At 45.5% G+C, this 24,612-nt stretch overlaps 1 protein-coding gene across 8 annotated transcripts in view; it reads left to right on the top strand.

Moving 5' to 3' along the window:
* The window catches only part of LOC139578555 (palladin-like), a 128,186-nt gene that overhangs the window by 62,453 nt on the left and 41,121 nt on the right, over positions 1 to 24,612 (top strand). For 6 of the 8 annotated variants that reach the window (XM_071406300.1, XM_071406297.1, XM_071406299.1 and 3 more), the window contains 7 exons: positions 4,212 to 4,329; positions 4,578 to 4,643; positions 5,846 to 5,987; positions 6,163 to 6,186; positions 7,125 to 7,265; positions 9,573 to 9,930; positions 20,958 to 20,993. In XM_071406300.1, the coding sequence (XP_071262401.1) occupies positions 4,212 to 4,329; positions 4,578 to 4,643; positions 5,846 to 5,987; positions 6,163 to 6,186; positions 7,125 to 7,265; positions 9,573 to 9,930; positions 20,958 to 20,993 (885 nt within the window). The remainder of the gene's footprint in view (positions 1 to 4,211; positions 4,330 to 4,577; positions 4,644 to 5,845; positions 5,988 to 6,162; positions 6,187 to 7,124; positions 7,266 to 9,572; positions 9,931 to 20,957; positions 20,994 to 24,612) is intronic. The other 2 variants (XM_071406301.1, XM_071406298.1) reach the window with 1 other exon arrangement.

The raw sequence follows: 24,612 nt of genomic DNA, 5'->3' as shown, positions 1-24,612 counted from the left end.
TTTTGGTAGGTTTCCAAACTGCATCTATCTATCTATCTATAAATATAAATCTATCTATCTATCTATCTATCTATCTATCTATCTATCTATCTATCTATCTATCTATCTATCTATCTATCTATCTATCTATCTATCTATCTATCTATCTATCTATCTATCTATCTATCTATCTATCTATCTATCTATCTATCTATCTATCTATCTATCTATATATATATATATATATATATATATATATATATATATGTTGTCGCGCCCTGACCATAGAGAGCCCTTGGTTCTCTATGGTGTAGTAGGTCAGGGCGTGACTAGGGGGTGTTCTAGTATGTCTATTTCTATGTTGGTGCCAATATGGTTCCCAATTAGAGGCAGCTCTTTATCGTTGCCTCTGATTGGGGATCATATTTAGGTAGCCATTTCCCCACCTGTGTTTTGTGGGATATTGTTTGTGTTTAGTTGCCTGTGTGCACGTCATGACTTCACGTTTCGTTGTTTCTTTATTGTTTTGTTTGTTTCACAGAGATTAAAAATATGTGGAACTATACTCACGCTGCGCCTTGGTCCGCTCATTACGATGATCGTGACAGAATATCCCACCACGCAAGGACCAAGCAGCGTGCCATGGAGGAGAAGGTGTTTTGGACATGGGAGGAAATTATAGGAGGACACGAGACCCTTCCTTGGAGGGAGTCGCCAAGGAGCATGGAAGGACAGCGATGGGGACCACGGCCACAGAAACCCCAAGATTTCTTGGGGGGGGGGGGGCACGAGGGGTGGCCGGTCGAGCCGAGGAGAGTGCCAGAGCCCGCCTGGGAGTGGATGGAACAATGTGAGGAAGGATACTGGAGAGAGGGGTTAGCAAGGAGTAGGCTGCAGTGCAGGCGGGCTGAAGAGCGGGTCATCAGTCCGGTGCCATCTGTGCCGGCTCCACGCACCAGATCTCCAGTTCGCCTCCCCAGCCCGGTATGTCCTGTGCTGGTTTCTCGCACTCGCATGAGGAGCGTGTTGTCAGTCCGCTGCCAAAGAAACCCCAAGATTCTTTTGGGAGGGGGGCACATGGAGCTGGCGGCTGAGACGCGGGAAGAGCCAGAGACCGTCAGGGAGGCGATGGAGAAGTTGGGAGAGAGAGAGATGAGAGAAATATTATGTAGGTGTGTTCTGCACGGCATCCGACCTGAAGAGCCTGTCAGCAGTCTGGTGAGTCCTGTGCCAGCTCTCCGTACCCTTCCTGAAGTGTGTGTCACCAGTCCGGTGCCACCTGTGCCAGCTCCACGCACTCGCCCTGAAGTGTGTGTCACCAGTCCGGTGCCACCTGTGCCGGGTCCACGCACCAGGCCTCCAGTGCGCCTCCCCAGTCCGGTACATCCTGTGCCAGCTCCCCGCACTCTCCCTGAAGTGCGTGTCACCAGTCCGGTACCACTTGAGCTAGCTCCACGCACCAGGTCTCAAGTGCGCCTCCCCAGTCCGGTACGACCTGTGTCTCCTCCTCACACTTGCCCTGAAGTGCGTGTCACCAGTCCGGTGCCACCTGTACAGGCCCCACGCACTAGGCCTCCAGTGCGCATTCACAGTCCAGAGCTTCTGGCGACGGTTCACAGTCCTGAGCTTCCGGCGACGGTTCACAGTCCAGAGCTTCCGGCGACGGTTCACAGTCCAGAGCTTCCGGCGATGGTTCACAGTTCAGAGCTTCCGGCGATGGTTCACAGTCCAGAGCTTCCGGCGACGGTTCACAGTCCAGAGCTTCCGGCGACGGTTCACAGTCCAGAGCTTCCGGCGAAGGTTCACAGTCCAGAGCTTCCGGCGACGGTTCACAGTCCAGAGCTTCCGGCGACGGTTCACAGTCCGGAGCTTCCGGCGACGGTTCACAGTCCGGAACCTCCAACGACGGTCCACGGTCCGGAACCTCCAGAGACGGTCCACGGTCCGGAACCTCCAGCGACGGTCAACGGTCCGGAGCTTCCAAGCACGGCGTCCAGTTCCGCTCCATGGCAGGTGTCCTCTGCGTCGGTGCCCAGTCCAGACACGGCGTCCAGTCCCGCTCCAAGGCCGGAGCCTTCCTCTGCGCCGGTGCCCAGTACAGGCACGTTGTCCAGTCCCGCTCCAGGGCAGGAGCCTTCCTCTGCGCCGATGCCCAGTCCAGGCACAGCGTCCAGTCCAGCTTCATGGCCGGAGCCTTCCTCTGCGCCTCTATCTATCTATCTATCTATCTATCTATCTATCTATCTATCTATCTTTCTATCTTTCTATCTTTCTATCTTTCTATCTTTCTTTCTTTCTTTCTTTCTTTCTTTCTTTCTATCTATATGTTGTCGCGCCCTGACCATAGAGAGCCCTTGGTTCTCTATGGTGTAGTAGGTCAGGGCGTGACTAGGGGGTGTTCTAGTATTTCTATGTTGGTGCTAATATGGTTCCCAATTAGAGGTAGCTGTTTATCGTTGCCTCTGATTGGGGATCACATTTAGGTAGCCATTTCCCCACCTGTGTTTTTTGGGATATTGTTTGTGTTTAGTTGCCTGTGTGCACGTCATGACTTCACGTTTCGTTGTTTCTTTATTGTTTTGTTTGTTTCACAGAGATTAAAAATATGTGGAACTATACTCACGCTGCGCCTTGGTCCGCTCATTCCGACGATCGTGACATATGTACATTTATTTTTGTGCTACATTGATATTGATTACTGCGTTGTTGGGCTTGGAGCTTGTAAGACAGGCATTTCACTGTACTTGTGCACGTGACATTAAGAACTTGAAACTCATTCACTCAGTTTCTTTACCTATGACCTATTTCTGTAATATAATCAATTCAACTCTAAAGTCTTTATTAGCATGGGAAACATATTTTTACATTGCCAAAGTAAGTGAAATAGATAATAAAACAATGAACAGTAAACATTACACTCACAAAAGTTCCAAGGGAATAGAGACATTTCAAATGTCATATTAAGACTATATACAGTGTTGTAACGATGTGCAAATAGATAAATAAATAAACATAAATACGGGTTGTATTTACAATGGTGTTTAGTCTTCTCTGGTTGCCCTTTTCTTGTGGCAACAGGTCACAAATCTTGCTGCTGTGATGGCACACTGTGGTATTTCACGCAAACAAAATTGGATTTGTTTTCGAATTCTTTGTGGGTCTGTGTAATCTGAGGGAAATATGTGTCTCTATGGTCATACATTTGGCAGGAGTTTAGGAAGGGCAGCTCAGTTTCCACCTCATTTTGTGGGCAGTGTGCACATAGCCTGTCTTCGCACAGAGCCAGGTCTGCCTACGGCGGCCTCTTTCAATACCAAGGCTATGCTCACAGTCTGTACATAGTCAAAGCTTCCCTTAAGTTTGGGTCAGTCACAGTGGTCAGGTATTATGCCACTGTGTACTCTCTGTTTAGGGCCAAATAGCATTCTAGTTTGCTCTGTTTTTCTGTTAATTCTTTTCAATGTGTCAAGTAGTTATATTTTTGTTTTCTCATGATTTGGTTGGGTCTAATTGTGTTGCTTTCCTGGGGCTCTGTGGGGTCTGTTTGTGTTTGTGAACAGAGCCCCAGGACCAGCTTGCTTAAGGAACACTTCTCCAGGTTCATCTCTCTGTAGGTGATGGCTTTGTTATGGAAGGTTTGGGAATCACTTCCTTTTAGGTGGTTGTAGAATTGAACGGCTCTTTTCTGGATTTTGATGATTAGCGGGTATCGACCTGATTCTGCTCTGCATGTATTATTTGGTGTTTTACTTTCTACACTGAAGATATTTGTGCAGAATTCCTTGGTTCCTCATCTCATGTTATCTCGCTTTCTTATCTTTCTCTGTCATTGTCTCTCTGTATCTCTCTGTCTGTGTATTTCCCAACTCTCCCTTCCTGTCTTCACTCTGCCTTCATTCTCTCTTCTGTTCACACATTAACATCTTGGCTCTCACTCTCAGTGACATCATCTTAGTCCTTGTGGGGGACCATTTTCATAGGCTCCAAAGTCATTTATAAGGTGCAAACTGCCCACTTTGTGTGTCTATCGAATTAGACGTGTGAGAGCAGACCATTATTGCAAAGAGCGAGCAATAAGTAAAGAGTATTTAGTAGTGAAATATGTTTTAGACATCAACATCTTTATTATCTCAGATAATACATTAACTGCACTGTTTTGTTCTCTCGCTCTAAATGGCCACTCAGTGTGTGGACATCTCTGAGGAACGGACCTAATACTGTGTCTGTTTCAGGTCCCAGAAGAAGACAACTTCAATCTCCCTGTCCATTCATTCACCTTCACCCAAGAGCCCCGAGGCCGTACCTCACCGCTTCACCCTGGTCCAGCCCCTATCTGCACCTCAACACCGGGTAGGACACACACACACACACACACACACACACACACACACACACACACACACACACACACACACACACACACACACACACACACACACACACACACACACACACACACACACACACACACACACACACACACACACACACACTTACCCACACACAGCCGTATACGATCTGACTTAAAATTGAAAACATAAGGAAACACAACAATTTCTCAAGGTGGATATTGATGGTCAGATTATCTTGTCCTCCAGATGCGGAGTCCAATTTCTTCACTACATGGTGATGGTTCTGTCACAGCGCCCCCTATCTTCACCAAGGTAAGACTACATCTGGAATTATGGCAAAGTTATGCATCACACACACACATATGTGCAGACACTTGCATGCTCCATCTCCCTGGAATAACACAGGATAGGACAGTGGCTTTCACTGGCGGGGGCCAGATAAAACATTACAGTTAGACGAAGGGCCGGAGCGCTCCTGTCTCCTGGTTTAACTGTTCTGGAACCCACACCTCTTCCCCTCCTCTCCCCCAGCCCACCTCGGGCCATGCGTCGGGTTGTGTGTGTGATAGTGGCATGTAAGTGGCAGAGCATCAAACAGGCCTACCAAACCCACAGGGGTCAGGAGAGTTTCACTCCCATCCATCCCTGAAGACTACATTTTCCAGTTCATTACTGAAAGACATTTGTTTGTCTTCACTCCCTCCTCCAGGAGCTGAATGGCTTTAATCATCTCAACAAGTGGGTGAAGTCAGGGGTGTGATGTCACCCTGGTTGTCACGCACACAAACATAGGCATGGACACACACACCATCACTGTAGACAAACACACACACATTCACACACAAACAGTCACACAGAGTCATAAACACACGCGCACACACACACATTCCACCCAGGTCGTCCCAAAATATACAGTGAGATTCCCAAACACAGTTAATAGACTCACAGACACACACACTCACACACACACATGACCTCCTCCACACACAAAGAGGGAGTTTCAGTTGCTGATAGATGAGTCCTTTCACTGTGAGACCTGTTGACTGGTTGGAGAGGTAACACAATGCTGCCTTGGCCTCTCAATGGATGGCTTCCTGCCTCTCTGACTGCAACACTAGAAGCTGTCACAGGATTGTCTGGAGAAGAGCCCTGCTCTGTCCTTTAGTGAAACAGAGTGCTGTAAATGGGGACAGTGTCTGCTGGCCTCCCACTCCGCACTGTGGTGTTCTGTTCTGCTCACTGACACTGTGTTGTCATCTTCCTCTACGTCTTCATTAATTCCCTTCTCTCCCACTTTCTTACCCTTTCTTCCTTCCCACGTCTCATTCTCCTCCTCCTTTTTCACGCTCTCTCTCTCGTGTGTCTACCCCGGACCCTTTCTACTTTACTTTCTCTTCTTTACCTTGCTCCCCCATCTCCATTTAATCTATCTCACCTTAATTCTCTCCCCTCCTGCAACTAATTAACTCTCTCTCTCTCTCTCTCTCTCTCTCTGTCTCTCTCTCCCCATCCAGCTCTTACAGGATGCCCAGGCGTCAGAGGGTCAGGTGGTGGTTTTGGAGTGCAGGGTTCGGGGCAGTCCTCCTCTGCAGGTCCAGTGGTTCAGACAGGGACAGGTCATCCAGGACTCTCTAGACTTCCGCATCCTGCAGAAAAGTGAGACATTCTCAGTAGAGTCAGAATACTTATTGGTGGTGGCTGGACCCAGAGTTAGACCCACATAGCATCGACGAGTTAAAAAAAAGGATAGTGACTTATGAGTCTTAATCCCTCCCTCTCTCTGTTCTTTACCTCCTCTCCCTCGCTTCCTTTGATATCATGTGAAACACAGAGCCACGGTCTGCAGCAGAGCCAGGTAAGAGGAACCTCACTTCCTCCATATGTCATTTTCAGTCATGTTGTTGTCATCAACAAAGTCCCAGCCATATGTCAACTCCCGTCAGCTCCACCATCCATCCACACCATCCTCAATCTATCTGTTGTGTCAGTATGTGCTGTCTCTTTGGCACTGGGATGATGTCATCTCCTGTTCACCTGGATTTGATGAAAAAGGTGTAAGGCCTTAAAACTACAGTCTGGCACAGTAAGAGGGAATCCCTACTCAACTCTGACAGGAGTACACAAACTCTCACACACATATTTACACACAGACTTTTTCCAGTCTGAGATGGTGTGACTAATAAGATACATCAGGTGTTACCGCCAAGCTCTCACAAACACCCTGTGAGTCACACTACAGACATCTCTCAACACCTGTCCTTTCTCTGTCTGTCTGTCTGTCTGTCTGTCTGTCTGTCTGTCTGTCTGTCTGTCTGTCTGTCTGTCTGTCTGTCTGTCTGTCTGTCTGTCTGTCTGTCTGTCTGTCTGTCTGTGTATGTTTTCCTACTTCACCTGCCATATTCAGAGCGGTGTGTGTGTCAGTCAGTCTGTCTCTCTACCCTCCAACCCTGTCTGCTCTTTAGTCTCTTCCTTGGCAATGAGTCACATCTAACTGTCAGTCTCCTGTCTAACATGTTTATACCATATGTCTAACTGTCTATCATATGTCTGTCTTACCTCCAACTACAAACATATGGATAGTAAACCTGCCACTCTTTTCTGTGGCTGTGTAAATGTCTATTAAACCTGTCTAAAAGAGTCAGTGTCTGTCTCATTCAAATTTGACACACTTCTCTTTCAGCCATACAACTGTCCTTGTACTGACCACCAGCAATATATATTTTAGCTGTTAGCTGTAACACGGTGTCACTGCTACCACAGTGATTTGATGAGAGTTGTAATTGTTTCTTCCAGAGGAGATATGTACGCTGGTGATAGCTGAGGCCTTCCCTGACGACGGAGGGCAGTTCTGCTGCACTGCAACCAACCTTTACGGCTCCATCAGCAGCACAGCCCAACTCTCTGTTACTGGAGGGGGCTTCAACAGTCCCACAGGTGAGTTACCATCATTATTGTATTCACAGTTACAGAAGATGTACCATCAGGACAGTTTGTATAACTTGTAGCAACTTATAGGTGAATTTGCCTTTAGTGTAATTGACTTCAACTTTAAATGTTGTAGTTTGCACAGTGTTTATGCAGAGTTTTGGTACTGTACAGTGCATTCGGAACGTATTCAGACCCTTTGACTTTTTCCACATTTTGTTACGCTACAGCCTTATTCTAAAATTGATTAAATTGTTTTTTCCCCCTTATCAATCTACACCCCATAATGACAAAGCAAAAACAAGTTTGTAGACATTTTTGCAAAATTATGAAAAAACTAAAACTGAAATATCACGTTTACATAAGTATTCAGACCCTTTACTCAGTACTTCTTGGGTATGACGCTACAAGTGTGAGACACCTGTATTTGGGGAGTTTCTACCATTCTTCTCTGCAGATCCTCACAAGCTCTGTCAGTTTGGATGGGGAGCGTCGCTGAACAGCTATTTTCAGGTCTCTCCAGAGATGTCAGATCGCGTACAAGTCCAGGCTCTGGTTGGGCTACTCAAAAACATTCAAAGACTTGTCATGAAGCCACTTCTGCGTTGTCTTGGCTGTGTGCTTAGGGTTGTTGTCCTGTTGGAAAGCAAACCTTCACCCCAGTCTGAGGTTTTCAGCGCTCTGGAGCTGGTTTTCATCAAGGATCTCTCTGTACTTTGCTCCGTTCATCTTTCCCGTGATCCTGACAAGTCTCCCAGTCCCTGCCGCTGAAAAACATCCCCACAGCATGATGCTGCCACCACCATGCTTCACCGTAGGGATGGTGCCCAGTTTCCTCCAGACGTGACGCTCGGCATTCAGGCCAAAGAGTTCAATCTTGATTTCATCAGACCAGAGAATCTTGTTTCTCATGGTCTGAGAGACTTTAGGTGCCTTATGGCAAACTCCAAGCGGACTGTCATGTGCCTTTGACTGAGGAGTGGCTTCTGTCTGGCCACTCTACAATAAAGGCCTGATTGGTGGAGTGCTGCAGAGATGGTTGTCCTTCTGGAAGGTTCTCCCATCTCCACAGAGAAACTCTGGAGCTTTGTCAGAGTGACCATCGGGTTCTTGGTCACCTTCCTGTCCAAGGCCCTTCTCCTCCCATTGCTCAGTTTGGCCGGTCGGCCAGCTGTAGGAAGAGTCTTGGTGGTTCCAAACTTCTTCAATTTAAGAATGATGGAGGCCACTGTGTTCTTGGGGACCTTCAATGCTACAGAAATGTTTTGATACCCTTCCCCAGATCTGTGCCTCAACACAATTCTGTCTCGGAGCTCTACGGACAATTTCTTTGACCTCATGGCTTGGTTTTTGCTCTGACATGCACTGTCAACTGTGGGACCTTACATAGACAGTTGTGTGTCTTTCCAAATCATGTCCAATCAATTGAATTTACCACAGGTGAACTCCAATCAAGTTGTAGAAACATCTCAAGGATGATCAATGGAAACAGGATGCACCTGAGCTCAATTTGGAGTCTCATTGCAAATGGTCTGAATACTTATGTAAATAAGGTATTTCTGTTTTAAATGTTTTATACATTTGCAAACATTTCTAAAAACGCTTTGTCATTATGGGGTCTTGTGTGTAGATTGATGAGGATTTTTAAAAATGTAATCCATTTTGGAATAAGGCTGTAACGTAACAACATGTTGAAAAAGTCAAGGGGTTTGAATACTTTCCGAATGCACTGTACATCTGGTTCAACGACGAGGGCTCGTGTACCTCTGGTTCATGTCAATGGTTACCAATAGGCAGTCAGCCTGGGAGGTCGAGTGGTTTTGGCTCCGACCTGGATCCCTGTGTGGTATTTCCTCTGGGCCTCTTTATTATCCTGGATAATCTTTGATCTATATGAGGATGAGAAGAAAAGAAGAGGGGGAGGAGAGGAGGAAGAAATAGGCTAGTTAGGTCGTGAGCAGCATATATCTCTGTGGGAGAAGGGAGGCGTGTTTATTCTCTCTGTGTACTCTCAGTTCACCACGCAATCAGAGGAAATCCACAGGCCAAATAAACAGGGATTACATCAAGAGCTCCTCAAGACAAACAGGCTGACTAGACACAGCTGCTACTTTAGATCACATTCTAACTTAATTTAGAGCTGCCATGTTAGTGGGGTATGTGAGGATGGGGGTGAGCTGGGCTCTGCTGGAGGTAATATTAGTGTACTATGTTAGGAAAAGGGGAGGGGAGGATATGCTAGTGCACTGTGAAGAGGAGGGGGTAGGGCTCTGCTGGGGGTAAACCTCTACTCTCTCCTGGTCTCTCTCCCTCTAGCGGTGTACGAATCGGTCAGGGACGGTGTGGCATCCGGCGATAACTCTGTCTTCGAGGATGCCCAGGCCTTCACCCCACCCCCGCTCACAGAGATCAGCCTATTAGAGGTACCGCCCAAGACCCCACCCAGTGCCAGCGCAGAGGGTTTCCATGTCAACGAGCTGGAGATCTGGCCCAGTGTGTCAGCCCTTCCACACCCCCACATGTACCCCATGGAGGGCCAGGACCGGAGGGCCAGTCCCCCTCAGCCCTCCTTCGGCCTGCCTCCACCAGAGCCCCGGCCAGACTTCCTAGGCCCAGCCAAGATGTCTCCACCCCCGGTGAAGGAAGCCCCTCCGCTGCCCAACAAGCCCAAACTGTGAGTACACCCATCCTGCCATCACACTTGTCATAGGTGATGGCTGATTGAGCCGGCATCATGATTCCCATAGTAAGGGATTGGATTGTTGATCAGGGAGCTGGGTGTATTCAGCTTTTGAAAGGGGAATCCGAGCATTGAGAACAAAAGCATTCCGGTCTCTTTATGGTGTCAGTGCCATGTCAGTGCTGTGTTTGTGTGCCAGAGATGGCCTGGCTGGCAGCTGCTTTGTGGCTCAAAACGGATCTGTCTGTATGGCTTCTGTTCTGTTGGATGGCACCTATTGTCTTTGTATGACTCCTGTGTGCACGCCCAGGACCCCTGCTCTGTCTGTATGGCCTCCCTGTAGCCTCCCTGTGTGTATTATAGTGTAGGCAGCGGGTATGATGTCTGTGATGTTACAGGGCTGTAGAGCTTTGATAGTCTTTGTATGGCTTTTGTATGTTTTTATTTGGGGTGACAGGTAGCCTAGCGGTTAGAGCGTTGGGCCAGTAATCGAAAGGTTGCTGGATCGTATCCCAGAGCTGACAAGGTAAAAAAATCTGTCGTTCTGCCCCTGAACAAGGCAGTTAATCTACCGTCCCCCCCCCCCCCCCCGGTAGGCGGTCATTGTAAATAAGAATTTGTTCTTAATTGACTTGCCTAGTTAAATAAAGGTACAACAATTGGGACTGTTCCTGTTGCAGGGCTTGCTGTGGCAATGGTCATCAACATTTTTTAAATGCAACAGTTGGGAAATGGATGAAGATAATCCAAACTTTTAGGATTTATATAATCCATCAGATATTGACTGAATTAAAAGTTCAGTGGCTTCACTTATCAATATTGAGTAGAAACTATTCAAAATGCTACCACATAGACAAAAGTGTGATTTAACAAGGGTCATATGCACACCGGTAGGAGATCACCATTGATAAATACCAACTGTTGTTCAAAACCAAACAAATAAAAACATTTCAGAGATGGAAATAGAGGTGCTAGTGTCAGAGATTGAGTACAACCAAAAGGTTTTATTTGGCTCGCTCAGTTGTAGCTACAAAGAGAGGACCATGAAGTTGCTTTAGCAATGGAAATATACTTCACATGAGTAGACAACGCTCACCATTAAGCCATCCATCCTCAGCACTCTCCCTCTTGTAGGCGTATAGGCTAACATTGTTGCCACCACATTCAGCAGCGTCTTTTGCCCATCACATAACCTATGACCTGCACATAAAGAATGGAAACCTTTTATGTTCAATATAGTTTAAATCGTTTTGCGATGGTGATTTTATGGCGATGTGGGTGCAGTCTATTGGTCCGTTCGTATTTGGGAACCCAATGATGGCATCATGGCAAAGAAACACCTCTTGACATCAACCTGTTGTACAATGGTGTATAGAAATTGTAAGTGTTACTGTTCATTTTGCTGATGATTGCATCCCAGACATTGGCTCATCGAGGGCTGTGAGAAGCCGATTGACAAACTCCCGCTGAAAAGTGCCCGTTGCCAAGAACCCAAGGGTGGATAGCACTTGGATTTGCACAGGAATGGCACGTGTTTGCCTTTTTAAAGTAGGTCTTAAATCCTCGCAAAAATCCTATGAGACAGTTTTTTGGGAAACGATATCTGATGAGCCAATCGGTACTATCTGCAGAAAATGTCCCACCTGTCTCTAAAAACGTGCTCTCTGCGAAATACAGCATTTGCCAAATTTTCCAAAAGAGCAAGAACAGCCATCTCTTATTCGATTTCCCATTATGTCAGTATTTTATAGTATTTCAACAATGGTTTCACTTTCACACGTACCTCTCATTTAGCAAATTACTGTACTTTATATAATAATATGATTATTATTGTAACAAATGCACTGATGTGGTCAAATTAAATAGCATGTCAAGATATGTTGCATGAAATCACAATGGAAATACAATGAAATTGAAAAATTATTTAATTATAACTCACAATTTCACACATTTTCAATATATATTTCCCCCATTCTACCCTTGACAAGCAGTTCCCTTATTCCACCACCTTGAACTCTGCATACGCATGGTCATGGCTGTGCGCACACTCTCAAGCAAACATTCATATTGATAAATCTCACATCGGCTGATGTAAAAAGGGCTTTAGAAATAGATTTGATTGAATTTGATTTGAAATGATTCCACGCATGGTTTACGCACAAATGTGTGCATAAGCATGATTGATAAATGAGGCCCCAGGGATTTTGGTGGGTATTCAATTTATTGTCAAATGTAAAAAAGAAAATCATACAATGCACTCATAAACTCAGCCAAAATTGAAATGTCCCTTTTTCAGGACCCTGTCTTTCAAAGATAATTCGTAAAAATCCAAATAACTTCAGATCTTCATTGTAAAGGGTTTAAACACTGTTTCCCATGCTTGTTCAGTGAACCATAAACAACTAATGAACATGCACCTGTAGAACGGTCGTTAAGACACTAACAGCTTACAGACGGTAGGCAATTAAGGTCACAGTTATGAAAACTTAGGACACTAAAGAGGCCTTTCTAGTGACTCTGAAAAACACCAAAAGAAAGATGCCCAGGGTCCCTGCTCATCTGCGTGCCTTAGGCACCCTGCAAGGAGGCATGAGGACTGCAGATGTGGCCAGGGCAATAAATTGCAATGTCCATACTGTGAGACGCTTAAGACAGCGCTACAGGGACACAGAACAGACAGCTGATCGTCCTCGCAGTGGCAGACCACATGTAACAACATCTGCACAGGATCGGTACATCTGAACATCACACCTGCGGGACAGGTACAGGATGGCAACAACTGCCCGAGTTATACCAGGAACGCACAATCCCTCCATCAGTGCTCAGACTGTCCGCAATAGGCTGAGAGAGGCTGGACTGAGGGCTTGTAGGCCTGTTGTAAGGCAAGTCCTCACCAGACATCACCGGCAACAACGTCGCTTATTGGCACAAACCCACCGTCGCTTGACCAGACAGGACTGGCAAAAAGTGCTCTTCACTGACGAGTCACAGTGAACCGGCAAATCTGGTGCAGTCCATGAGGAGGAGGTGCACTGCAGTACTTAATGCAGCTGGTGGCCACACCAGATACTGACTGTTACTTTTGATTTTGACCCCCCTTTGTTCAGGGACACATTATTCCATTTCTGTTAGTCACATGTCTGTGGAACTTGTTCAGTTTATGTCAGTTGTTGAATCTTGTTATGTTCATACAAATATTTACACGTTAAGTTTGCTGAAAATAAACGCAGTTGACAGTGAGAGGACGTTTCTTTTTTTGTTGAATTTATATACATTTTCTCACTGTATCAGGTATTTTTTTGTTAAAAGAAAGAAAATGATATGTGCCTCATTTGCATACATATACCAGGCTGGAAACACCAAACACAGGCTCTGTCCACACTTCCAGCATTTACCTGCACTGCATACCTCAACAAGCATGTCAATAGTGTAGCAATATTGAGGTTACTCATATTGATGCTACACAGGAAACGAAAGCCAATTGTTACTCACCTTATTCATGTGCTGGTTGACAACATGCCTAGTAAAGTTTGCTTAATTATATACCTTTGTCTGGTGTGACTACAACACAAAGCATATTGAAACATGGTGGCAGCGGTACTTAAAAGAACCTGGATCTCATCGATGTAAATGAAGAATACATCCCAGGCAGCAGTTTGGAAAAGTGCCGCGTTTACAAGCTAGTCATCGTGCCGAACGCCAACGTTAGCTGGCTATCGTGAGTGACTCTATGCTAAAAGCTAGCTGGCTATTGGATACAAGCAGATTCGTGAGTAGCTAACATTCCATTCTACAAAGAAATCGCCATGGAAAATGTACTGAAACCTCCGGGAAAAATAGACTTTGATGATTGTAATTTAGCACTGACCTGGAAAAGATGTAAAGAGGAATTCAATTTGTACATGGCTCTTACAATGGGAGAAAAACCTGATGACTACAAAGTGAAGCTACTGTATTATCTCATTTGGGAAAAAGGCAAAGAGATTTGTGAGACCCTCTGACTCAGAGAGCGGTGAGGATGTTCTCTGCATCACACTCAGAGAGCATCAACGTGGTGCAGGAGAAAACCACAGACCCCAATGCAGCTATCTTTATAACCATGCTGGTCAACAAAAAAAGTCAGTCAGATTTCAGCTAGATTGTGGTGCTAGTTGTAATGTTATCCCTGCAAACCTCACAAAAGCCAGTCACCTAGAGCCCTGCAGTCAGGTATTGGTGATGTATAACAAGAGCACTCTGACGCCACTGGGGAAGTGCACACTTAAAGTGATCAATCCACGCAATAAGAAAACCTACCGAGTTGAGTTCATCGTAGTCAACAAGAACGTGCACAGGCCCATTCTAGGCAGTAAGGCTATCCAGGCAATGGATTTGACTACTGTGCAGCACCACAACATTCTGGACATCGAGAAAACAACAGGATCCTGGACTAAAGAGCAAATTAAACAGGACTACTCTGATGTATTCCAGGGAGATGGATGCTTCCCCGGCAAACTGAAGCTGGAAGTGGACAAGCGAGTGGAGCCCGTCCAGCTGCCAAAGAGAAGAGTGCCAGTAGCGCTATATAAACCACTCAGAGAGGAGCTCAGTGGTCTAGAGACAAGAAGGATGATACAAGCAGTTGAAAAAAGCACAGATTGGATTAGCAGCCTGATCTTAGCGATGAAACCGTCTGGGTAACTAAGAGTGTGTCTTGAACTTTTCAGGGAAGCCAGAAACCAATATACACAGGCAGTTAGAACAGCCAAGGCTAGCTTTTTCAAGCAGAAATTTGCTTCCTGCAACACAAATTCAAAAAAGTTCTGGGACACCGTAAAGTCCATGGAGAATAAGAACACCTCCTCCCAGCTTCCAACCGCTCTGAAGATAGGAAACACTGTCACCACCGACAAATCCACTATAATTGAGAATTTCAATAAGCATTTTTCTACGGCTGGCCATGCCTTCCACCTGGCTACCCCTACCCCGGACAACAGCACTGCCCTCCCCTCTGCTACTCGCCCAAGCCTTCCCCATTTCTCTTTCTCCCAAATACAGTCAGCTGATGTTCTAAATGAGCTGCAAAATCTGGACCCTTACAAATCAGCCGGGCTAGATAATCTGGACCCTTTCTTTCTAAAACTATCTGCTGAAATTGTTGCCACCCCTATTACTAGCCTCTTCAACCTCTCTTTCGTGTCGTCTGAGATCCCCAAAGATTGGAAAGCAGCTGCGGTTATCCCCCTCTTCAAAGGGGGGGACACCCTTGACCCTAACTGCTACAGACCTATATCTATCCTACCCTGCCTTTCTAAGGTCTTCGAAAGCCAAGTCAACAAACAGATTACCGACCATTTCGAATCCCACCACACCTTCTCCGCAATGCAATCTGGTTTCAGAGCTGGTCATGGGTGCACCTCAGCCACGCTCAAGGTCATAAACGATATCGTAACCGCCATCGATAGGAAACAATACTGTGCAGCCGTATTCATTGACCTGGCCAAGGCCTTTGACTCTGTCAATCACCACATCCTCATTGGCAGACTCGACAGCCTTGGTTTCTCTAATGATTGCCTCGCCTGGTTCACCAACTACTTCTCTGATCGAGTTCAGTGTGTCAAATCGGAGGGTCTGTTGTCCGGGCCTCTGGCAGTCTCTATGGGGGTGCCACAGGGTTCAATTCTTGGACCGACTCTCTTCTCTGTTTACATCAATGATGTCGCTCTTGCTGCTGGTGATTCTCTGATCCACCTCTACGCAGACGACACTATTCTGTATACTTCTGGCCCTTCTTTTGACACTGTGTTAACAACCCTCCAGGCGAGCTTCAATGCCATACAACTCTCCTTCCGTGGCCTCCAACTGCTCTTAAATACAAGTAAAACCAAATGCATGCTCTTCAACCGATCACTGCCTGCTCCTGCCCACCTGTCCAACATCACTACTTTGGACGGCTCTGACTTAGAATATGTGAACACCTACAAATACCTAGGTGTCTGGTTAGACTGTAAACTCTCCTTCCAGACTCACATCAAACATCTCCAATCCAAAGTCAAATCTAGAATTGGCTTCCTATTCCGCAACAAAGCATCCTTTACTCATGCTGCCAAACATACCCTTGTAAAACTGACCATCCTACCAATCCTCGACTTCGGTGATGTCATTTACAAAATAGCCTCCAAAACCCTACTCAATAAATTGGATGCAGTCTATCACAGTGCCATCCGTTTTGTCACCAAAGCCCCATATACTACCCACCACTGCGACCTGTACACTCTCGTTGGCTGGCCCTCGCTTCATACTCGTCGCCAAACCCACTGGTTCCAGGTCATCTACAAGACCCTGCTAGGTAAAGTCCCCCCTTATCTCAGCTCGCTGGTCACCATAGCAGCACCTACCTGTAGCACGCGCTCCAGCAGGTATATCTCTCTAGTCACCCCCAAAACCAATTCTTCCTTTGGACGCCTCTCCTTCCAGTTCTCTGCTGCCAATGACTGGAACGAACTACAAAAATCTCTGAAACTGGAAACACCTATCTCCCTCACTAGCTTTAAGCACCAGCTGTCAGAGCAGCTCATAGATTACTGCACCTGTACATAACCCATCTACAATTTAGCCCAAACAACTACCTCTTTACCTACTGTATTTATTTATTAATTTATTTTGCTCCTTTGCACCCCATTATTTCTGTCTCTACTTTGCACTTTCTTCCACTGCAAACCAACCATTCCATTGTTTTATTTTTATTTATTTTTTATTTATTTTTTTATTTTATTTTTATTTTTTATTTTTTATTTTTTATTTTACTTGCTGTGTTGTACTCACTTCGCCTCCATGGCCTTTTATATTTTTATTTATTTATACATATATTTGTTTGCCTTCACCTCCCTTATCTCACCTCACTTGCTCACATTGTATATAGACTTATTTATTTTTTTCACTGTATTATTGACTATATGTTTGTTTTACTCCATGTGTAACTATGTGTTGTTGTATGTGTCGAACTGCTTTGCTTTATCTTGGCCAGGTCGCAATTGTAAATGAGAACGTGTTCTCAATTTGCCTACCTGGTTAAATAAAGGTTAAATAAAAAAATAAATAAAAAATCCAAAACCTCTCAACAAGGTGCTCAAGAGGAGCCATTACCCACTTCCCACTATTGAAGACATGCTGCCAGATCTGAACAGAGCACGCGTGTTCTCTGTTTGTGATGTAAAAAACGGATTTTGGCATGTGGAACTGGAGGAGGAATCCAGCTATCTCACCGTGTTCTCTACTCCCATGTGACGCTACAGGTGGCTGCGCATGCCAATGGGAATCAGTCCAGCCCCAGAGACCTTTCAGAGGAAGTTGAACCAGGCAATGTAAGGTTTTCCAGGAGTCAAAATCATTGCATATGACATCCTTATTGTGGGAGAAGGAGGCAACAGTGAAGAGGCGACTCTGGACCATGACAAAAACCGGAGAATGCTCCTGGACAGATGCAGGAAGCTCAATATCAAGCTGAATCCGGAGAAGCTGCAGCTCAGGCTGAAGGAAGTGCCTTACATTGGCCACCTGCTAACATCAGAGGGGTTGAAAGTGGACCCAGGAAAGTGACAGCCATCAGACAGATGCCTAGGCCTACAGATGTGCAGGGGATGCAGCGCTTCCTGGGCATGGTCAAATACCTAGCCATGTTCTGCAGCCACACCACGGAGCTCTGCGAGCCACTGCGACAGCTAACACACAAGGACTCACTGTGGGAGTGGTCAGAGAGACATGAGCAGGCTTTCAATAAAATCAGGGATACCATTGCACAGACCCCTGTGCTGAAATACTACAACCCAACACAGCAGCGTGTACTACAGTGTGATGCTTCAAAGAGGGATTAGGAGCAGCCTTGATGCAGAGAGGACAACCAATAGCATACGCCAGCAGAGCCCTGACAGAGACTGAAAAAGGGTATGCACAGATAGAGAAGGAGCTGCTTGCAGTGGTGTTTGGCATTGAGAGGTTCCACCAACTCACATATGGACGAACTGTGGAAGTGCAGTCAGATCACAAGCCTCTAGAGAGCATCATGACAAAGCTTCTCCTCAGCGCACCAAAAAGACTACAATGCATGCTCATGAGACTCCAAAACTACTAGGTCGGTCTCCGATACGTTCCTGGAAAGCATGTGGTGCTGGCCGACACCCTGAGCAGGGCGAACCTCACAGAACAAGACAACAGAGGCCCTGTGGAGGTCGAAGTGGAATCAATCAATATGATACACTACCTCCCTGTGTCAAGCGAGAGACTAAAGGCCATCCAGAGAGCCACTGAGCTGGACCGGGAGCTCCAGACACTGAAAAATGTGATCCTGAAGTGAAAGAACATGTACCCTTGGAAGTAGCCATGTATTTTCACAGCAGTGTGCAAAATGGAGTTATCTTCAGAGGTGAGCGAGTCGTTGTGCCTACTGCCCTCAGGTAGGAGAAAATGCAGAGAATCCATTCCTCACACATAGGAATCGAGGAATGTCTGAGAAGAGCTCACGAGTGTGTCTACTGGCCGGGCATGAATGCACAGCTGAGAACATACATGTCTGTAAGGTTCTGCTTTTCTTTTCTTAGTCAACCTTGTGTTATTTTTCTTTGTGTTCTTGAACGTAGCCCTGTTTCTTTGTGCTCTGGAACGTAGCCCTGTCTTTCATTTTTGGTCATTGATATCACCTGTGTTGGTTCTCACCTGGTCTCATCAGCTCCCTATTTAGTTCAGTTCTTTCTGTTTGTATGGTTGTGAGGTATTGTTTGTTTTTGACTGCCTACCTGTGTTTGACCATTGCCTGCCTGTGACCACGATTCATGGCTTCTGCGAAGGCTTAATAAACATCTGCCGTGGTCTGCGCGTGAATCTACATCTTTTTCTCACAGAGTATTCGTTACAATGACACAATGTAGCACCTGCACTGCATGGCGTGTGAAGCGGCAGAAAGAGACGCTGAGGCCACACGAAGCATCAAAGCATCCCTGGGAAAAAATAGGGACTGACCTGTTCCAGTTCAACAACAGACTACATGGTCACAGTTGATTATCTCTCCAACTTCTGGGAAGTGGACCATTTGGAGAACACACAGTCGAAAACGGTCATTCGAAAACTGAAGACACACTTTGCACGCTGTGGGATACCTGACATCCTTTACTCAGACAATGGTCCCTAGTACTCTTCAGACGAGTTCCGAAGTTTCAGCAAGGCTTGGGACTTTACACACAAAACATAGTCTCCCGCATACCCACAAAGTAATGGCAAAAGCAAAGTGATGGCAAAAGCAAAGAGAGCTGGTGCTGACCAATACCTGGCCATGCTGGATCACAGAAATACCCCGTCACAAGGAACAGCCCTGCAATAGTGCTCATGGGAAGACGTACAAAGACACTACTTATAATGAGCGAAAATCCTGGGACTGGTGATGGCAAACTGTCAGCCGGGGAAGTTCAAAGAAAGACAGCAGAGACAGGCAAAGTACTATGACACCTCTGCTAAGGATCTCACAGAGCTGCAACGAGATGACAGGGTGAGAGTTCAGCCACTCACAGGACAGAAACAGTAGTGGCAGAGGGCCACAGTAGTCAGACCTGTGGAGCAAAGGTCCTACGAGGTGAAGACAGAACAGGGACAGGTCTTCAGGAGGAACAGGCCCTGAGGAAGAGCAGAGAAATAGAGAAGGATTTCCCCACTGTTGAAGAGCCTGGCACAGCGCCAGTAAACAGAGCACCGGCTGACGCCCAGCAGGGTGCTGAACACAACCTAGAGGTGAACGCTGCACCTCAACAAGAAGATCCTAACATCTCAGGTCAAGCACCTCCTGATGTAATCAACAGTCCCCACACAAGGTCTGGTAGGGCCATCCGAAGACCTATACACCTGAAAGACTGTGTGAAGGTAAAAATTATAATAATGTAATGGACAATCAGAGACATTAAACAAACATTCAGTTCACATTCCAGTTTATTGCAGACATGGACTACAAGCCAAAGTTAGGTAGAGTCTGCTTTTGTTGTAAAAAAAAAAAAAGAGAACATGTAGCAATATTGATGTTACACAGGAAGCGGAAGCCAATTGTTACTTACCTTATTCATGTGCTGGTTGACAACATGCCTAGTAAAGTTTGCTTAATTATATATCTTTGTCTGTCGCGACTACAACACAAAGCATCTTGAAACAAATAGCAGGATAAAATTTGATTAAAAGTCAACACGCCTGGCTCTAGATTACACCTATCTACACATATTTTACATTGTTTGTGAGATCAGACATAAAATCACTATAATCAGAGTGTTCTTTTCCGGGAGTTGCTTTCATTTCAGCACATCTAATTTGTAAACATTTCTGTTTACAAAAACTGTATTAAATTCTAACTTTTTTCAATTCCACCAAAAATCAACACACATCAAAATAAAGTTATCTTTCTTGTGACGTAAATGTCGAGACGGTGCGTTAAATCCCAGACGAAGGTAAAACAACGTATTCCATTGAGCCCATTTCAGCCATTACCGGGGTGTGTTTGACAGGCCATTAAACAATTCCGCGGTCGTAACATTAACGGGGGGAAACAACAGACAAGAGTATAAAAGAAGTCTTAGGAGTCAAATGAAAGCAGTTAATCCAGAGAGATTGAAGTGGATTTTGCAACCCTCAAACACAGGAAGTGGATGGCTGAAAAAGCCCGCTCCACAGGTAGGCGGGGCATGCGTGCTGCTACTTGCTGTTGCTCAGTCAGGTCTGTCTATAGACGGAATTGTATGAAGCTTCTGATCTTGGCTCATTTGATTTAGTGGTTCAGGCATGATATATGTCTTGTGCATTAGTGAGGAGGGACGTTATAGTCGCGATGCGGTCTGAGACTGACGTATTTGTGATGTGGCCTAAGACTGGGCGCATGTGAAGCATGAATGTTATGTAGGGCTCATGCTTTGTCCATCGCATGTGCATTGTTGCGTTGAGTTTCTGAATCCCCCTTTTGGATGCCTGTCTGTGTAACACTTGCTAAATGTTGACGTTGTCCTTTATGCTTCCAGAGCGGCGGGTATAGGGGAGGAGACCGAAACTGACAGGTAAACAACAGAAAGGTTGGTCTGGGTCTGGTCTGGGTGAGGCTCTCAGGGAGTGATGTGAACGGAGCCCTGTTGTTTGAGTAATGCTGGGATCAGAACGACGTGTTGGCACATTTACATTGTTTTGCTATATTTCGCGCTGTGTCCCAGATTGAGTTTCTGCAAATAGCAGGATCTCCGTAAAGCTGCTTCCTTGAGTGAGTTTTTCCATAGTAATGACATGGACAGGCTGCTTAAAACAATCACCCCCCCCCCCACTGTGAAGCATGTGGCGGGACAGTGTACTGCATTGTGCCGTACTGGAGGTTAGATCCCTCTCTGTCCCCTGGTGACCTATAGAAGTGTTGGCTGAAGAACTAAAGCCTTAGGCACCGGCCACTCTTGATCTTTAACCTCTGACCTCACGGCAGGGGTCACCGCCACTCATTTGTTCTCCTGCACACGTTCCTGTTACCTTTAAAAAAAAAATCCATGGTCTTTAAACGGCATGCTGTTGCACAATGTTGAAGCGGTGGTTCTACAGTATCTGTCTGTTAAAGGGATGTGTGACTTTTACTGCCTCTGGTGTAAAAGGCAGATTTTATATTTGCTGTATTTGATTTGAGGACTCCAATGTAACTTTAATTGAGTTTGCGATTGAGTAGTTTTGCTAAATTGCTGTGAATCCAATGGGAACTGAATGGAAACTATGACCCTACCTATTGGCTCTACATCTCTGTCTCTCTATGTGAAATGAAACTCTATCATGCATTGGCTCTCATTTCACTGCAGCCAATAAGGTGTGTGGGTGTCTGTTTTGACTGATGTCATAACAGGTGTCTGTTTTGACTGATGCTTTCAATAGACCGGACCAACGACGATTACAGTCTCGTTCTGCTTCAACGGCTGTATTGTATTCAGAGGGAAGAAATGTGTTTTAGTGATGGCCTAAGAGGACGTACAGTACTGTTGCATCCATGCATCTCAACCATTACATTGGCCTACACCTGTTATTAATGCATCACATTGCCTTGACCTCTTAGCTATGGATCTGTGGGACGGTACCTTGATTAGTAGTGTTACTGAAAGCGCTCCTGTCGACGCTATCTCAGAACTACATTAACAGAGCTGGGCTGTGGAGAGGAAGTGGCTGTATGACTTGGCAGGCTAAGGTGACCGCAGGAGACCTGATCTGGGAAAACACGCCTGCTGTCTGTCTGCACTGTGACTGTTCTTTACTGGAGGAAGAGGGAGTTGGGTCATTCAGTCAGTCAGTCAGTCAGTCAGTGTGTGGTTCTGATGGCTGATGTTACTGGTGTTGCCAGACCTGGTGGAAGAATCAGAGGAAGCTCTTAGGGGAGAGGCCCCAGGTTGGCTGTTGGGATCGGAACATTGGCCTAGTGTTGAAAGAGGGAGGGAGAGGGGGGATAGAGAGAGAGAGATAGAGAGAGAGAGAGACTAAATCACACAAAAACAGCACTAGACACTATGGAACACAAAGCTTTTACTATCTCGTCCTGGAATAAACAAGGTCTGAGGTCATCTGCCTTTGGCCTAAATAGCAGGAACCCAGACTTTTAAAAGAAATTGGAAATACAGACATTGTTATCCTACAAGAAACATGGTATAAAGGAGACAACCCCACTTTTTGCCCTCTAGGTTACAGAGAGCTGGTAGTCCCATCCACCAAACTACCAGGTGAAACAGGGAGGAGACTCAGGGGGTATGCTAATTTGGTATGGAGCAGACCTAACCCACTCTATTAAATTAGTCAAAACAGGAACATTTTACATCTGGCTAGAAATTAATAAGGAAATGATCACAACAGAAAATAATCCTCCTGTGTGCTACCTATATCCCCCCACTAGAATCTCCATACTTTACCAATGACAGCTTCTCCATCCTAGAGGGGAGATCAACAATTTCCAGGCCCAGGGACATGTACTAGTCTGTGGCGACCTAAATGCCAGAACTGGACAAGAACCTGACACCCTCAACACACAGGGGGACAAACACCTACCTGGAGGTGACAGCATTCCCTCCCCCATCTGCCCCCCTAGACACAACTGCGACAACATAACCAACAAAAATGGTCACAACTCCTGCAGCTCAGTCGGTAGGCTTTGAGGGGACTCCTACGGTAGGTACACCTATAGCTCATCTCTTGGCAGTAGTACTGTAGACTACTTTATCACTGACCTCAACCCAGAGTTCACAGTCAGTCCACTGACACTCCTATCAAATCCCAGCAAAATCACACTCTACTTGAACAGTATGCTCAATCATGAGGCATCAAAGCCAAAGGATTTGAATAATATGAAGAAATGCTATAGATGAAAGTAAAGTAGTGTGGAAATCTACCAAAAAACAATTAGGCAACAACAAATTCAATCACTTCTAGACAATTTCCTGGACAAAATGTTTTTACTGTAATAGTGAAGGTGTAAACTTAGCAGTAGAAAACCTAAACAGTATATTTGACCTCTCCCTATTAAATCTAAAAATGTCAAGCAGACAACCTAAGAAAATGAACAGCAATGACAAATGGTTTGATGAAGAATGCAAAAACCTAAGAAAGAAATTGAGAAACCTATCCAACCAAAAACATAGAGACCCAGAAAACCTGAGTCTATGCCTCCACTATGGTGAATCACTAAAATAATACAGAAATATACTACGGAAAAAGAAGGAACAGCACGTCAGAAATCAGATCAAATACAAATCTTAGAATCAACTATTAAAGACTACCAGAACCCACTGGATTCTCCAATTACCTTGAATGAGCTACAGGACAAAATAAAAATCCTCCAACCCAAAAAGGCCTGTGATGTTGATGGTATCCTCAATGAAATTATCAAATATACAGACAACAAATTCCAATTGGCTATTCTAAAACTCTTTAACATCATTCTTAGCTCTGGCATCTTCCCCAATATTTGGAACCAAGGACTGATCACCCCAATACTCAAAGTGGAGACAAATTTGACCCCAATAACTACCATGGGATATGCGTCAACAGCAAACTTGGGAAAATCCTCTGCATTATCATTAATAGCAGAATCGTACATTTCCTCAGTGAAAACAATGTACTGAGCAAATGTCAAATTGGCTTTTTACCAAATTATCGTACGACAGACCACGTCTTCACCCTGCACACCCTAATTGACAAACAAACAAACCAAAACAAAGGCAAAGTCTTCTCATGCTTTGTTGATTTCAAAAAAGCCTTCGACTCAATTAGGCATGAGGGCCAGCTATACAAATTGATGGAAAGTGGTGTTGGGGGAAAAACATACAACATTATAAAATCCATGTACACAAACAAGTGTGCAGTTAAAATAGGCAAAAAACACACACATTTCTTCCTACAGGGCCTTGGGGTGAGACAGGGAGGCAGCCTAAGTCCCACCCTCTTCAACATATATATCAACAAATTGGCGAGGGCACTAGAAAAGTCTGCAGCTCCTAGCCTCACCCTACTAGAATCTGAAGTCAAATGTCTACTGTTTGCTGATGATCTGGTGCTTCTGTCACCAACCAAGGAGGGATTACAGCAGCACCGTATATTTTCTGCACAGATTCTGCCACACCTGGGCCCTGACAGTAAATCTCAGTAAGACCAAAATAATGGTGTTCCAAA

Source organism: Salvelinus alpinus, chromosome 6 (assembly GCF_045679555.1).
Source record: "Salvelinus alpinus chromosome 6, SLU_Salpinus.1, whole genome shotgun sequence".
NCBI classification, from domain to species: Eukaryota; Metazoa; Chordata; class Actinopteri; order Salmoniformes; family Salmonidae; genus Salvelinus; species Salvelinus alpinus.
The sequence above is the reverse complement of the archived record's forward strand: the minus strand, read 5'-3'. Positions and strand labels throughout refer to the sequence as shown.